The sequence below is a fragment of the Nicotiana tomentosiformis genome, chromosome 10, assembly GCF_000390325.3.
Source record: "Nicotiana tomentosiformis chromosome 10, ASM39032v3, whole genome shotgun sequence".
Lineage (NCBI taxonomy): Eukaryota > Viridiplantae > Streptophyta > Magnoliopsida > Solanales > Solanaceae > Nicotiana > Nicotiana tomentosiformis.
The window spans coordinates 48,221,815-48,238,662 of NC_090821.1; the positions used below are offsets into that span (position 1 = coordinate 48,221,815).

The 16,848-nt window shown below is 35.9% G+C and overlaps 2 protein-coding genes across 2 annotated transcripts; both read left to right on the forward strand.

Moving 5' to 3' along the window:
• Positions 1-232: 232 nt before the first annotated feature.
• LOC104100116 (uncharacterized) lies at positions 233-6,319 on the forward strand. Its single transcript, XM_009607280.4, has 11 exons — positions 233-426; positions 522-635; positions 731-846; positions 2,664-2,710; positions 2,792-2,892; positions 3,157-3,244; positions 3,461-3,569; positions 4,308-4,479; positions 4,561-4,632; positions 4,820-4,933; positions 5,054-6,319. Exons 1-11 carry the CDS (start codon positions 319-321, stop codon positions 5,144-5,146), a joined length of 1,134 nt encoding a protein of 377 aa, XP_009605575.1. The 5' UTR covers positions 233-318; the 3' UTR covers positions 5,147-6,319.
• A 2,449-nt stretch (positions 6,320-8,768) lies between these two features.
• LOC104100114 (uncharacterized) lies at positions 8,769-16,026 on the forward strand. Its single transcript, XM_009607279.4, has 7 exons — positions 8,769-9,302; positions 12,875-13,015; positions 13,104-13,466; positions 13,837-14,079; positions 14,519-14,611; positions 15,171-15,371; positions 15,468-16,026. Exons 1-7 carry the CDS (start codon positions 8,985-8,987, stop codon positions 15,678-15,680), a joined length of 1,572 nt encoding a protein of 523 aa, XP_009605574.1. The 5' UTR covers positions 8,769-8,984; the 3' UTR covers positions 15,681-16,026.
• Positions 16,027-16,848: the final 822 nt, after the last annotated feature.

Below are 16,848 nucleotides of genomic sequence, written 5' to 3' on the forward strand. Positions count from 1 at the left end.
CATATGCATCATATTTTAAAAAATGGAGTATAGAAGATAAATGTTAGGCTTAATTTTTGTAATATGCTATTAATGAAAAAAAGTGCTCTTTATGAAATAAATAATAAATAATGCTATTTATTTAAATAATAGTTAAAAAAGGATCAAGTGTGCCAATTTAAAGGGTCAAATTGTGTTTGACAAACACTTCGTACCTATTGGGCCTAATTGAGGATGGATACACAGGTCCATTGGGCCTATTTCTTTTTGTCAGTTAGATATACGTGAGCTTCGTTTCCAACTTCCGATCAACCCATCAGTCGCATTTGATCGGAAACCATGGACTGCGCCGGCAGCGGAAGCGGAAGCCGAACCCCATGTTCGGGACCGGCTACAAGACGTTGCGGTCGCTGCGGAGCCGTAGCTTATTGCTCCATCTCTCACCAGGTTTGCATATCCAATTGTAGTAATTAGCTCTCCAAATAGTAATAGTGTAATTCCTTTTTGAAACAAAGGGATAATTTTACTAGTTTTGTTTTCAGGTTGCACACTTGAATGTACACAAGAAAGAGTGTAAAAGGTTAGACCAGCAAATGAAGCAAGCTCATGTTGTGAGTGATTTCCCTTTTACATTTTCTGAAGAAGCTACTGTTCAGGTAACCTGTGAATGAAATTATGATTTAAATTATGAATATTGACTACTTATTATTGGAAGTTGCTTAGGTAAATACTTGTGGTGCTTTAATTATAGGTGTGTGATAAACGCATGACAAGGTGTTCATTCTTGATAAAACTGGGAATTCACCGCGTAGGAATGTGGATGTTTGAATGTAGCTGTGGGGCGTCTACTACATTGAACTGCTCAAGGTTGGTTTCTATTGTCGTGATAAAATGTTCTCTTGTTGATCCTATCTTCTTTCAGCCTAAGCCTAACCAGAGACCAAGTTAGGATTTGAACTTTATGGTTTCTAAATTCTAGGATAGCGATCTTTGTACATATTTGGTGAATTTCTTAATACAAATACAGAGTTTGGATTAAAACTACTGGGTTCGGTCGAACCCATAGGTCGGCTTCTAGCTCCGCCATTGAGCCTAACTAATAATAACCTTTATATTTACGGTGCCTAAGAGGATGGTATGTATCCTCTTTGTGTGAACTTAAGTAATTCCATATTTGTATCCCTATTACCTATGTTCTTTTGTATAAAGTAGTATTTGTCTAGGGAAAAGGGTCAAATATACCCCCTCTACTTTGGTATATTGTTCACATCTACCCTCCGTTATACTATCGGGACATATCTACCCTTACCGTTAGTCAAACTTTTTAAAAATGCTCTCTACCTAACGGAAAGTCACTAAATTAAAAAAATACCTATTTTTTAAAAATCCATTAATAACCCGTTAAACCCCTTTTATTTACTGCACTTCTTCCTCGCATATTAGTCATCTCCTTCGTAGTCACTTGTTGAACTCAAGAAGTGAAAGACATAAAAATACTAATTCTTTTAATATCCTTATTATATATTTATCATATTCTACCTTTTTCAATTTCCTTTTTTTCTTCTAGCTTCTCGCTTTGTTTTTTTCCACCATGTCGAGCTGTACCGAGTATTCATCATGATTTTCTTTCCACCATGACTTAAATGATTATAGCATCTTATTAGGTTGCCAGTTCTAAAGTCTTAAGGCAGCTACCAAAGTATTTTTTCCTCCAACAGTGAGCCTTTGTTGATGAGTATTCATGCACCATGATTTTCTTATTCTGCTTTAAGCATTTGGGCAACAAGTAATTATCGCCAAATCACGCCTTAAGAACCAAAGTTAGATTCCAAGATATAGGATGGGATACTCATATTCTTAGTAACAACTGAACTTATAATGAACAAAAATTAGAAAATAATTAGAGGAGATTCAATTTAATATCAAGCTACAGTCCAATAAATTCATCAAGAATGAAAGAAAGTACACCAATAAGTTGGAAAGTAACTTAACAACCTAAGTACACTACCTTCATGTATTAACCAAACAGAAGTATTATTAAAGTATATATCAGTTGTTACCAACTTACAAACCAACTGTCAAGTGTGTATTACATTAGATAAAGGGATGCCATATTATAACCACACACAAAAAAACAACCGAAAGTGATAACATGACATCCTAATGCCACCATGAACAACTAATAACCAAAATATAAGTTCTTACTAATCATACTTCCACCACCATTCCCGTTCTCTCTCTAAATGAATAAAATGTGTTAAGACGTCTCAGAAATCTAGGTTCCGTATTTTTAAATGATGGGTTTAACGGGTTTGGGTTAATGAATTTTTTTAAAAATGATTATTTTATTAATCTGATGGCTTTCCGTAGGGTGGAGGGTATTTTTAAAGAATTTGGCTAACGGTAAGGGTAAATATGGCCCGATAGTATAACGGAGGGTAGATATGAACAATATACTAAAGTAGAGGGGTATATTTGACCCTTTTCCCATTTGTCTATAATCAAGCTTTGTGCTTGTCATAGATAAAGTTTTCTGTGTACTATATATTTGAATGTATTCTTTGCATTATTCGTGTCTTTCTCGAATTAAAAGGTTCTATTTGATCTCTGCTGCTATGCGGATATAAAGAAATACTTCTAACCTAGGTCACACTTGGAATCTTATCCTTAATTTTTGTTATTAGGCTTATTGAAGGCTGGAACTTATCTAGTACATTGTGTCCTTGTAGAGGTACTTGTAGTTCTTTAAGCGACCATTACATGAATGCAATGCTTGTCATGGATGCTAATTTATAATAGTATTCACATGCAGAGCCATCCACTGTATTACCAGAGCTACTTAGTGGTTGGAAGGAATATTATGAATGGAGGTGCATTCCGCTATATTCTCCTGTTGCCGTGCTACTTCACTGGGTAAGTTGGCTGTATACAAATATTAAATGAATGGATTTGTAATGGCCGTATTACTTGGGCGATATGCTTCTTTTGCCGTTTTGCATTGTTGTTTCTCCCATATAGCCATTCCATCTAAGGACATTATACTTATATGGTCTTTGGCGATATGAGCAAGATGTTGTATGAATTGTTTGTGAAGCTATTGAAATGTCAATCTTTGGAGAAATCAATTGTGAAACTCACTTACTCATTTGTCTGCTATCCTTCTCTTGCTTTTTCCAGCCATTGACGCTGTATTGGGCTATTAAGCTAGCAGTTCAAGGAAACCTGATTCCTGAAATAAGTAATGAGCTACGCATACATTACTTAGGTACTCTCTTTTCTTCTGAGCTTGGTACGGGGTCTGTCTGTTCCCCCCCACCCCCACCCCCACCCAACCCCTCTCTCTCTCTGGCCGTAAAAATTGACAAATGACATTTAGAGCTAATGCCACTGCTCGTTCTTCATCTCCTTTTGGAGCTAGTTTTTCAAGGGCTCATTATCTTGATACTAAAATTGAGCTCTTTCTCTGGTTTGAAATGTGAAGGTCCTGAAAAAGAGCTTCATCAGCTTGCAGCTTTCGGTGAACTGCATGCAGTTTTTCCTGATGTTCGAATGTATATAGATCTTGTGGGACCTGCAATTCCAGAAGAAAGGTTTGTTGCCCTCCTTTATTTCATGTTTCTAGTTTACTTATTTTTCACTGCAAGTTCTAGTTAATTAGCAGACTAAATTTACAAAGTATACAACTAACAGCAGGAAAGGAGAGTAATATCATTGACCTCATTGTAAGTCCATGACTATTGCTGCACTTAATAATCTTTTCGTGTATGGAACATTAGCGGATTAAAGACACTTGGTTCTCATTCTGCTGAAAGGAAATGATTTGCATTGTTAATTCTTGGAAGAATCTTAAATGTGGGAAAAGGGGGTCATAAATTGATGGCTTTTGGAATAAAGAAGCTTAAAAAGAACTTTTAAAAAAAGGTTAAGAAAGAAAGATGTACTTGGTTAAGAAAGAAGATGTACTTGGGAGGATAGATGCTTGATATATCGCCCTTGGTTGGGCTCTATAAGCCACAATCATCTTTAGTGAATAATGACTGCTACAGACCTAATGGTAGCAGATGATGCTAACAGAAAAGTGGTTAGAGTGGGTTACCACTTGCCAGTTTACTAGACATGATCCATCATTTGAAACCTCGGCAACTGATAACGTTCTATCTGTTAAACTATATGATGATACATCACATTCACACTAACTTCTGACTTTCTTTTATTGTATTTTCTAAAGTTCATACGTATCTTGTTTATCTTTTGCAGATTATTTATAATCACATTGCTCGATGTACCTTTTTAATAGATTAAACTCTTTTGCTTTTAATGATGATTAGGAATGGTGAGCGAATTGAACTTCATGATTATGCTCATTGTACAGAGACCAACTACAAATGTAAATGTTCGACTGAGAATTTTGGCCCGACGTCATTGTCAAGTGGATCTTCAGCCATTAAATTAAAGCTTCATGCTGGTTATTATCATGATTGTTACGAAAATATCATTAAGGTCATTCAAACAGCGTTTGCCTTTGCTCGTACATTTCCTTATTATGGTTGGGTTTTACTCAAATGTTGTATACTTTGTCAGGGTTCTCCTCCTAATCTAATTATCGCACCAAATGCTGGTGTCGCTGCATACAGAAGCTGGGTACCAACCATTGTAAGTCATTGGAATTCAATACTTCGTTTCAGCTTGTCTATCTGGTGCTTAGTTGTGTATACTAGGATCGAACATGAGATTAATATGTCAGCTTTTACCTTTATGATTTTGCAACAGTGCATAAAGCTAGCCAGATTTGGTGTTGGTAAATATTTCTTTTTGTTTTTTCCTTTAACTTTTCATCCAGGAGCTGATAAAGGATATCAAAGTTCCTGCATTTTTCTCTGATTACTGTGAAGAAGCTTGTAATCTAGCAATTAGTTGCATAAGCTCAGTGACTGGCGCTTCTCCTATCGTTCCTGTTAGTTTTTTTTTCTCACCCCACCTGTCCACCAATTTTTTCCAAATTTTGTTCTTAAAGATGTACAGTATACTGTTTCTAATGTATTCCATTTTATTGAACTTGTTTCTTGCTTTGCAGATCCAGTTAAATCCTTTTAGGCAACCCCTTGCAGTAGAAGACAGTGCCCTGTTTCTTCCGTGCTACTCAAATTGTTTCATCTTTGGGATTTGAAGTAGGCGAAATACATAAATGGCCCCTTTAAGTTGTCCACAACAATCACACAAACACCCTAACTAAGCCAATGACCAACTAAACACCTCAGGTGTCTATTAAGAGCGTCAACTAAACACCCACGCATGACTTGGCATGTCGCATGTTGCACACTCATGTAACAGCACGTTGCCTCAAATTTTAACCCATTTCCAGCGGGTGTAATTCCTAATTTTTTCTTATTGAGGTCTCATTTTATACCCAAATTGAGAAACCTAATTAGCACTTGCTCTTTCTTCCCCTACTTGTGACTGGATTCGACCATACTATTTTACCAAAATCTGCACTCACGAGCTCTAACCTAGGTTTTTCTACAAGAACATGCTTTTTTGTTTTTTAATTTCTCAGTGTGTTTGTTTAAGGGAATGTGGAGGTGGTGTTATACTAAGAAAGAGAGAGGAGAGCTGCTTTTTTTCAGTGAAAAAATGGAGAGTTTGCCTTGAGTTGAGATGTAAAAATGGTGAAAATGAGATGAGATTAAAAAGGAGAGAGAAGTAGCAAGAAGAGAGAAAAGCTTCATTTGATTTCATTTGGCAGTTGAAGAAGACGTTGATTTCTACTTTTTCACTTTAACACAGGGTTCATACATGGATGATAACCTACTGGATTTGGCGCCACTCTTTTAGCCTTTGGGTTTTTAAGTTCCTAATTATCCCTATAATAAACACATAGGAGAAAAGAGAAGAAGTGAGGCAGAACAGAAAGCAAGTTGGATTTTTTAATTACAAATTACATGTGTCATTGTTTAATTGGTTCATTTGACATGTCATTGGCAAGTGTAACTCACGCATATTTGAAGTGTTTAAATGATAAACGGGCCAATTAAGGTGTCTGGATGATCGTTGAGGATAACTTAAATGAGCGGTTTATGTATTTCGCCTTTGAAGTAGCTTCTTAAGGTATCTCAAGGATGCAATGGCTTGACTCTATTAAAACATGATAGCAGATTGAATATAATGTTACAGTGTATTATATTGTTAGTGTCAATCCCAATTTGTTTGAGACTAATATGTAATTGTAGTTGTTGATTGTATTACACTGCTGGATGCAAATTTATTCGTTTTTGTTCACCTTACACTATTCAGGCAGATTATACGTATTTTGGCCCCCAAATATGTCAATTTTTGTCCACTACTTGCCCATCTGGTTATCGTATTTCGATGTACTCTTTTAGCTTTTTAAATTGATAACAAATGGCCGAATAATTTAATACTAATGAAATAGTGAAGATGAGGGTGCAAGTAAACAGACAGAAACGTGCACTAACCTTGAGAATTACAAAAGAGAAGTCAACGACGTGCTTAACATTTTAAATTTGAAGTCTTCTTGATATTAGGGAAAGAATTATTCTAACCAAGAATGCATCCAATCGGAGGTTGCTTTCCAATCGCAAGGCAAAGCTCCAATTTAATTGATTTTTTAATTATTTTTATTTTCTACATTTATTAAAAATTTCACTTTTATCATTAATTAAATTGATCATATTAACCTTAATTTATTCATTGAAAATATAACAAATACTCCTAAACTTTTCAAATTTGGAAATTTTTTTTTTATTTCTTCTTGATATCTGAAAAAATCAAATATTATGGACTACAAGAAAAATGATAAAAAATTTATTAAAATGGACGGATGGGAGTATATAATTGTGAATTGATAGGCTTAATAATCATCGTTAACGAAAGAAGATTATTATATTTTCTCTAAAGTGATGCTATCATAGAAATTCTATTATGAGAAGTTATAAAGTTGATAGACTTGGATACATTGTAAAGTAGTGGTTATGACATGCATTTTCGTGACGTAGATAGGTCTAAAGTTCATGGAATTTACAGGAATAAAGTAACATAAAGAATTTAACAAGTTTTGGAAGAAAAAAGTAGTCTCTGCAAATGGAATTTTAACTTTGTCGTAATTGGATTTGGTATGGATTCATAGAGGATTCAAATTTTATTTTATTTTTTTAAAAGAAAGAATAGTTAATGAGTGTAGTCCAAAATAAAATTTCCTTTCTATTCACTACTCGAAAATCACAATGGTTATTCAATCCATTTTACTTTACTGTGGCTACGGGTGTCAATGATTCGGTTCAATCGGTTATTTTATAAAATTTGTACCATACTAATTTTTTGGTTATTTTATTATGTATAACTAAAATTAGACTTTTCGAAACTGTCCCAATCATGTCGGTTTCTCTTTGGTATCGGTACGGTTCGATTAATTTCGGTATTTTTTTAAATATCATGTAAAAATCACTAGTAGAAGTAGAGTGCAATAATATACGTATTTTTATACGAATTAACAAAGTTCTCTAGACGTTTTTACTGTTTAAAAGGTGATGTTAAGAAAACATGAAAGATGACCAGAGTATAGAACTATCAACTATTTTACATCAGCGTAAAAGACACTACAAAAAAAAATAAAAATAAATCACACGAGTGAAAAAATATTAACCAAAGTAGGACTCAAGAATAAAGTCTACAGGAGATTGAATATTCATAAAGATAAACCTAAATCATTTGAAAGGAAACATATTCAATAAACTTATTGTAGTATGCTATTCATAATTGCTATAATACCTTGTATCTTGTTAATGAATATGCTGGAAATAATTTTGTTTCAATAAGAGTAGCAATAGGTTTGAGAATTAGGATTTTGAGTTTAATTACTTGTGGCTTCTAACTGTTTTCATAATTCTAACACCCAAGGAAAAATTTAATGCATTATTATTTTTAAACTTATTATATAAATATATTTTTCACATGTAAATTTATTTGGTACGGTTCGATATTTTTTCGATTTATTTTAATAAAATAAAAACCTACCATATTATTGGTACAATTATAAATTTATATAAAAACCTACGATTTTATTAAAAGAAACCTAAAAATCAATTCGATATGATATGGTTCGATCAATTTAATCGATTTTAAATATTTATTGACACTCCTAACTATGGCTCAAAAGTCAGATGAGAAATAACTAACGCCTCTCCTTCAAAGTAAAAATGAGTTGATAGTTTTTCCCCTATATTTAACAAAGTGTTTGACAGACAATGAGCTACTCTAATATAAGGTCTTTCACATTTTTTTCCCACTCTTATTCATATTGGATGATTATTTACGCCAAATCAACCAATTTAGTTTAAATAATTAAAAATTAAATTAAGAATACACATTATTTAATAATTATTAAATAAGAAATATTCTTATTAAAGACATATATATTATATTAATTAATTTGGTGTTACACAATACACGAGTATATTCTTACATGTCAATTAATAACTTAGAATTCGAATATCTAGGTTTGTTTTGATCTGATTTTAAATTATGGTTCAGAAAAGATAGGCATATTTTTATAGGAATACTTATGGGAGATAGAAATAAAATAAATTAAATCCTTATTTAATTCATCAAAAATAACGCAGAGTGATCTCTCATTAAAATTTCTAGTTCCTGTTGAATAACAAAAATCTCCAAATTTTCTATCAAACTTTTTATTTTCTTTTCAAAATATCAAACTTGTATACGAGTTCCCAAAATAGTACTTAACGATTCGGTAATGTCCACCACTTCAATCATAAATTCATAACACCACACACCTAACAAAAAGGACCCAATATTTACATCTTTATCTACTTCCAATCATTCCCCTTTCCAACAATCCCAAACCCAAAACAATTTGGGACTCAATCCTGTTCCCTCAATGGAACCCTAAATCAATTCTGCAAAATCCCCAAAAATCCCAATCATCAACGACAAACTGCAAATTACTCTTCAATTCACTACTCTCACTAATGCATCAACTCCAAAAAATCTGTACTTCAACACTGCTATGGATATTGTTGATTGGGTTAGGATTCAGTTTTGGGGATGCACTGAAAATGCCATTTAGGGTAAAGGATGTACTCCCTGTATTGCCACGTGAGGTTTCGTGGCCTGTACTTAATACTCTCCATAGTCCAGTTGATTTGTTGCCCACTTACATTGGATCACTTGCTCCCAATAATGGGTCAATTAGTTGGAAAGGAGCTTGCTTTTTTCAGAATGAAGCTAGGGTTGAGTTTACGGGCCGAGATGATCGCGGCATTGGCGGCGCCACTATCTATCTCTCGGTTTGTGGATTGTGAATTTAAATTATGCTCAGTTGATTTTGTTGAGTGATATTTGCATGTAATTTTTGGTCAGGTCAATGTTTAATTGATGAACGGTGTTAGGAATAGCTCTGCTTTGTGAATTTAATTTATGTCAGTTGATTTGCAGAGTACTAGTAGTATTTACTTGTAATTTTTGGTCGGGTGGATGTTTAATTGATGAATGGTGATAGGAATAGCTTAAAAAGATGATGAAGGACGAAGAACTTTGTGGTAGAACATATCTTGCTGTTTTTTTCTTTTTCTTGGGGGGATGGGGGTGGAGGTGGAGGTGGCGTGTTGGGAGTGGCGGAGCCACATGTAAGGAAGAGCAAATATTTTTGTGTATATACTATATACAAATTTTTGAATCCCCTTGAAAAAGGAACTTTTAGTGTGGTGGAAAAAGTGGTTAAAGAATACAAGATGTGACATTTTACAATTTTTTACCCTTGTTAAAATTCCTAGTCCGCTACTGGGTATTGGGAAGACTAATCATTGCATGCTTGCGAGCTGAATATATGCTTCATAATTCTGTTTTATGAATATAGTTTCTGTTCAGTTGATTTAGAGCATTATTTACTGGTAAGATACATATGGTTGTTGTATTTTATCGGTTGAAGTTATCTTGCTGGCTTGGGGGAGGCAGTGTTGTGAAGAGCGTGAAGCGAGGAAAAGCGACAAGCCCCTTTTCGCTTAAAGCGAGAAGCGAAGCGCTCGCTTTTTTGAAGTGAAGCGGAATTTTAAAAAAAATATTAAAATAAATATTGCATAGACAACCTATGTAACTGTAAACAAAAAAATGGCAACAACTGAAACGAAAAAAATTGGGCAGCATTTCGCTGCAATTTAAGACTGAAACAGTGAAAGAAAAAGAAAAAGAAGAAGAAGAAGTAGAAGAAGAAGAGAATGAGAAAAAGAAGAACTGGAGGGGGAAAAAATTTTGGCAGCATTTCGCTGCTATTTTGAGACTGAAACAGTGAAAGAAAAAGAAAAAGAAAAAGAAGAAGAAGAAGAAGAAGAAGAAGAAGAAGGAGGGGGAGGAGGAGGAAGAAGAAATCACATACCTGGGCTTGAACATGATGAACTTGAACTTTAAAAGTGCAGAAAATGGGAACCCTAATCGTCTGTTCTTTTCTGCTGCTCGATATGTTTTGAAAAAAGAGAGCTTTTTTAATTTTTAATCGTTGGCAGCACCTTAATATATCGAAGCGCTCGCTTCTGTCGCTTCTCACGCTTCTCGCTTTTTTGGCAGAAGCGAACACTTTATAATACCTGCTACGCTTCACAACATAGAAGCGACCAAGTTCCCGCTTCGCTTCGCTTCACGCTTTAAGCGCTGAAGCGAGCGCTTTTCACAACTCTGGGGGGAGGGGGTGTTGGAAGACCTAGAATTGCATGCTTGGAAGCTAAATTTGTACAAAATAGTCGAACTAGAAGGTCTGGAAGAGAGAAAGGTGTTAATTTTAGTGGTAAAATTGCATAATGCTTGGGGGGCAAAAAATACTAGGTCTCATGTTCAAACCCCAGTGGAGGTAAACAAACATTGTCTTCCTATCTGCTTAAGCCTTGGTGCGCAGAGTTACCCGATACCTGTGCTGGTGGAAGGTAGCAAGTACCTGGTGGAATTAGTCGAGATGTTCGCAAGCTGGCCCGGTCACCACCGTCATCCGAAAAAAAGGTTGCAGAATGCTTCATATTAGGATGATAGCCACATTGATGTAACAAAAAGTTTGATTTATTGTTGTTAGTATTGGAAATAATATTGCATTCTTGCCATTGCTCGGGAGGAGGGTGTATAAGGAGGAGGAGGAGGAGGAAAAAATAATATCTTTGAATCAGTTGTACGCCAAGAAAGTCAGGTTCCTTCCATTTATGAAAGCTGCTTTTTTGGGGTGTCTTTCTATACACATGAGCCACTTCAGAACAAGAATAAACATGGAATGTGGCTCGCTACTTGTCAGCATTTGTATTCCCACGTAGCCGCTTAAATGTATGTGTATGCACTTCGGTCCCAAGGTTTCTAAATGCTCTAGCATTTGAAGCAAAGTTAGGATGCAAGGGCCGTTGAAGCGTGCTGTTTTGTGGATCCAGTATCATCACGTGTAGAAAACTAGATTGTTATGAACATTCAGTTATAACTTCTGTCCTCCTATTCAATTTAGATATCATCCTGTTCAATTTTAGATGTTGCCATACCTGTTCCTTCACATTGACCACTCGCCGGAAAATGCTCCTTTCTTTTAAAAAACAAGGATCTTTTCCTCCCTGAGTATGCTGTAGACCAACTATTTAATTAGAACTGCTGTACTGTCTTCTTTGTGTCAACTTCCTGTCTCCACTTTATTTTGGAACTATTGATAAAACTATCAATTTTTCCAATGATCATCACCAGCTTCCTTCACCATAATCAAAGTTCTTGCTTTACCTATTTGTTGGCACTGAACACGTATACTTTTATGGCTAGCTTTCTATAACCTAAGGGATCGTTAGGTACCAGGATGGATAGACAAGGATATCCCATGGGATTAGCTATCCCACCTTCTATATGGGATAGCTAATCCCACCATTTTAGTACAAAATGTCGCAGGACTAATTAATTTCCATAACCAAACATGGGATAAAATAATCCCGCATTTTATCCCAAGATTGTTATCCCTTATCCCACCAACCAAACGACCCCTAAAGGTATTAGTGGCTCACTTCACAAATGCTTTTGGATGTTCATACCAGTGACACTATCAACCTTTGCTGTCGTAGCTCTATCACAACATTCCTCCTTTTCAGTTTCAGGGAGAAGTAATGTTTCATCTTCCCACAACCAGGAAAAAACCTACTTCTGTCATAACTGCAACTAAGCCCTGCATTCTTTTTGAAGCTTACATGCATAACTTTGACCATTATCCAATCACCCGGAATTTCATAGTAGGTTCTCATTTGTGGTTGTTGATCCTGATAGGGTTGAATAGTTTTGAGCAGATCTTCATTCGAGAGTAAGTAGCTTTGTTTAAGTTCAGCATCTTTTAACCATAATTTCAGGTTGCCGAACTTATCATTAAAAAACCAATAAGTATAAGTTGTAACTGAAGGAGACCGTAGAAAGATGATGATTTGGGAGGAGGCTTATAAATGTTCGTTGATGAGTTTGGATGTTTTCTTTCTTTTTTTGGGGGGTGGGTGGGTGGTGATCAGGAGTTTGAGCACACGTGAGCTTTAGTTACTTGTATTTATGGATGGTGTTCCCTAGGTTCCTTGCTGATAGTTCATCTCTTATCAACAGAATAATGCTGGTAGATTTGCACTTTGTGGTCTTCAAGCATCTAATATTCGAGATGACATGAATGTTTCTGCACTTGACACCTAGATCTTTTTATACATAGGAACCAATGGGGTGATAACAACTAACAAGTGATAACTGATTTAACACCTTAAGAAAGAAATAAAAATAATTTGGTATCTGTATGTACTTGTTCTTGTTCTATTATGCCGTTTTTATTTAGATAAGACATCCTTGGTACCATTGTATTTCAGATTTCATTTACCTCACTTTGCAGACAGGCGCAGCACACAGCTGGACGTGTATGGATCTGTATGTATTTGCTACACCTTATAGGATAACCTGGGACTACTACTTTTCGGCCCACGATCACACATTTAAAATTGAGTCATGGGAGGAACCTGCTGAAATGGAATATGTATGCTCTCGTTTTGAGCCTTTTTTTCTGTCTAGCTCCAATGCATGTCCATACATTTACAGTTGACCTTTAAGCAACTTTTATGCAGGTCAAGCAACATGGAATCTCTGTGTTTCTCATGCCATCAGGGATGCTCGGGACCTTGCTTTCGTTGGTGGATGTACTACCCCTGTTTTCTAACACAGCATGGGGCCAGAATTCTAACCTCGCTTTTCTGAAGAAGCGCATGGGAGCAACATTCGAGAAACGCCCACATCCGCGGACAACAATTAACCCAAATGATGTTCATTCTGGTGATTTCTTAGCTCTTTCAAAGATTCGTGGACGGTGGGGTGGGTTTGAAACTCTTGAGAAGTGGGTCACTGGTGCCTTTGCTGGTCATACAGCAGTTTGTTTGAAGGATGAGTTGGGTAATCTTTGGGTTGGTGAATCTGGACATGAAAATGAAAAGGTGAGCAAAAGAGAAAATCTATGTATTTTTTCCACTAAATTACATGGAGAAACAGTAGTGGAAAATCGAAAGAACTTGATTTCCGTGTCTGATAAATAAATTTTCATTTAATGTATGCTCTCCTTTAATTTTATGCAACTTTTCTTATGGATAGCAGTTCACCTCTGTGAGTTACTTATACCTCATTGTGCTATCCCTCTCTACCCCTGGAGGGAGGGAGGGATGACTCTCTGAGTTTTATTGTTAGCTTTTAAAGCGTGTAAAGGCATTGCATTTTAATAGCATGAATGGTAACATTCTCATATCTTTGTTTTGGTATGTTCAGTCTGCTTAATCTTGGTTAACTGATTCTCGTGGTATATCTTTGCAGGGTGAAGAAATTATTGCGGTTATCCCTTGGGATGAATGGTGGGAATTGACACTTAAGGATGATTCTAATCCACAAGTTGCTTTGTTGCCGTTACATCCTGAAGTGCGTGCGAGATTTAATAATACCGCAGCATGGGAATATGCTCGGAAAATGTCCGGGAAACCATATGGTTACCATAACATGATTTTTAGTTGGATTGACACAGTAGCTGATAATTACCCTCCACCTCTTGATGCTCACTTGGTATGTCTCCCTATCATTCCTTTTAAAAGTATAAACGATGATGAGCAAGTAGCAATGGATGTTTATGCTCTCCTAGGAACTGGGTGAATTCCCACATGTCCGTCAATCTCGACGCTAAGATTCTTAACTCACCAACGACTTATCTAACCTACACATATCCTATCCTTGGCTATCACTCTCTAGGAAATACCTCAACTTAGTATAAAAGAAACATATTCCAGTGTTGAAATTCAGAAGGATCTATGGTTATTACTGTTCCCCTCCCCGAAGAACCATTGATAAAACAAGCTCCTCACAACAGGTGAAAAAGCAAGTCAATTAAAATGAAAATACCAGAAATTGAAGGAATATTAATTGGTCACCACTACCATTCTTCCATTTGAATAGAACTCTTGGACAACTTTAGTGTGGTTTCTCAGCAGAAGACTTTTGTTGCCAGGTGATTTCTGTCATGTCTATGTGGACAAGAGTGCAGCCAGCATATGCTGCTAACATGTGGAATGAAGCTCTGAATAAGAGACTTGGCACTGAGGTAACTGAACATGTTATATTTTCTTGTTAGAATCTTTTCGACGGAAACATGTATAACATCTTAGCTATTAGTTAATGGTAGTGATTAAGCATAGAAGGTGGCTCATTCCGCTGATTCCATTGATAAACACAGCTTATGAGTTCCCTCCTAAATACTGATTTTTTTCCTTTGGTCCTTTTAGTACGAGCAGTTCATACATATATTATAATAGTTTTTTTGAATGACAGTACTGTTTGGTCAGCTTGCATCACCTGAGGTACTCCAGAACTCTTCTGAGAACAGTATAGAGCCGTATTTTATAGATGATCTTCCTTTATACAGACATTTAGCCTTTGAGCAAGCATAAGATTAACATCATAAATTGAAGCATGCTTCAGAAAGCTTCCTTTTTAGTTCAAGTTGACTAGTTGATTGAACTTTCACTTTCAATATCATAGTATAACTGTTACATACAGAGAGTGCATTAAATATATCGCAGATTCTAAATTCTACAGAACCATATTCAAGTTTTTTATCCGTAAAGATCACTTCATATGTACAGTTGATATTTCTCCTACAGGATTTGGACTTGTATGGTATTCTTGCTGAAACTGAAAAGCGTGGGATAACATTTGATCAATTGCTGACCATCCCAGAACAAGATGAATGGGTCTACAGTGATGGGAAATCCACTACATGCGTGGCCTTCATTCTAGCAATGTACAAAGAAGCAGGAGTTTTTGGCCCTATTTCCAACTCTATTCAAGTAACGGAGTTCACTGTGGGTATCAAAGCCTTTGTCTAATCTCGTCTTGTTAGAAAAAACTTCCATTCTGTCACCCAATTAGTGATGGTAAATCGTTCTTACTGCTTGCAGATAAAAGATGCATACACGCTTAAAATTTTCGAAGATAATCAGACACGCCTTCCGAGTTGGTGCAACAGCGGAGACAATAAGGTCTCTTTCTGCCAGATTCTTGGCGAATACCAAATGGAACTGCCCCAGTACAACACATTGGAGCCATATGCCAACATGAATGAGAACTGTCCTTCTTTACCTCCAAATTATGAGAGGCCCATGCGTTGTTGAATCTGGACTAAACTTGAGTATCAGTATATCCCACGGAATCTAGTTGGGTTGCTATTGGTTAAGCATGTATCAGATTATCTACTATGTTTGTTCTTCCGTTTTCACATGAAATATCAATCTTTGTATATAGTTCATGCAAATTGTAGCTTCTCAGATGTTTAAGCCTATGATGGATATGATAGATGGGAAATAATGTAGAATAAGTTAATGGACTCAACGCCTCGGAGTCTTGTTCTGATATCTGTTCGTTGTAGATAGATGTATGTGAGTTGGTGAATCTTGACTTGAATGTGGACTAAATGTTAGAGCAATGATCTGTATTTTAAGTTTTAACCTTTCCAATTAAGCGTTGGACCAGCCTTGATGATGGATTTCTGTGTATTTTCTGTCAGTTGGGAACCAACTTAAACTTCAATGAAGGTCAACGAGGTTAGCATACTTTCGTGGGATGCTCTAGGAATGCAAGTGTGTTAGGTTATGCAATCTGTTACATTTCCTAAAACTATAGAAGATTTAAGTTATATATATACATTTTTACACTATTGATGTAGTTTAAGTTAAACTCATCTTAGAATACCTGCACGACAGTCTTGCCTTTGGTTGAGCACTTGAGATTCCATAACTCTGTTGGTTCCATAAAAGGTACCAATGGATCCTAAAGGACTGTATCCAACAACAACTCCATTGCTTCTTTTGCTGCCAACATGGACCCACTTCTACCTTTCAAATCAAGAACAGCTCAGGTCTCACAACATAACTTTTCACTCAATTTGTCTAACAGATACTACTTCTCAAGTAAGTTCTGTACTGGATTAACATACTTGATTGACAGCAGGCGGAATATTGACAGTAGCAAGAACATCAGCAAGCTTCTTGCAAGAAAAGTTGCTAACTCCAATGGACTTGGTGAGTCTAAGTTTCTGGCACTCTTCCATTGCTGCCCAAACTGACTTGAAATCCATGGGAAGAAAGTCTTCTTTTTTAATGGGATACTCATGAATTCCTGGCTTAGAACTCACTGGCCAATGTATCAGATATAAGTCAATATAATCCATCTTTACATTCCTGCACAAGTCCAACCACCAATTTAGCAGTTCACTTTCACTACTACAAAAACAATTATGTACATCTCAAACCCAAACAAGTGAGGCCGATTATATGAATTCCT

Excerpts from the sequence above, each read along its gene's own strand:
- LOC104100116 (XM_009607280.4), top strand. The coding sequence starts at position 319 with ATGGACTGCGCCGGCAGCGGAAGCGGAAGCCGAACCCCATGTTCGGGA. Across the intron at positions 2,893-3,156 it reads TTGCCGTGCTACTTCACTGG|CCATTGACGCTGTATTGGGC; the intron begins GTAAGTTGGCTG and ends TGCTTTTTCCAG. Across the intron at positions 3,245-3,460 it reads GCTACGCATACATTACTTAG|GTCCTGAAAAAGAGCTTCAT; the intron begins GTACTCTCTTTT and ends TGAAATGTGAAG.
- LOC104100114 (XM_009607279.4), top strand. The coding sequence starts at position 8,985 with ATGCATCAACTCCAAAAAATCTGTACTTCAACACTGCTATGGATATTG. Across the intron at positions 9,303-12,874 it reads GCGCCACTATCTATCTCTCG|ACAGGCGCAGCACACAGCTG; the intron begins GTTTGTGGATTG and ends CTCACTTTGCAG. Across the intron at positions 13,467-13,836 it reads CTGGACATGAAAATGAAAAG|GGTGAAGAAATTATTGCGGT; the intron begins GTGAGCAAAAGA and ends ATATCTTTGCAG.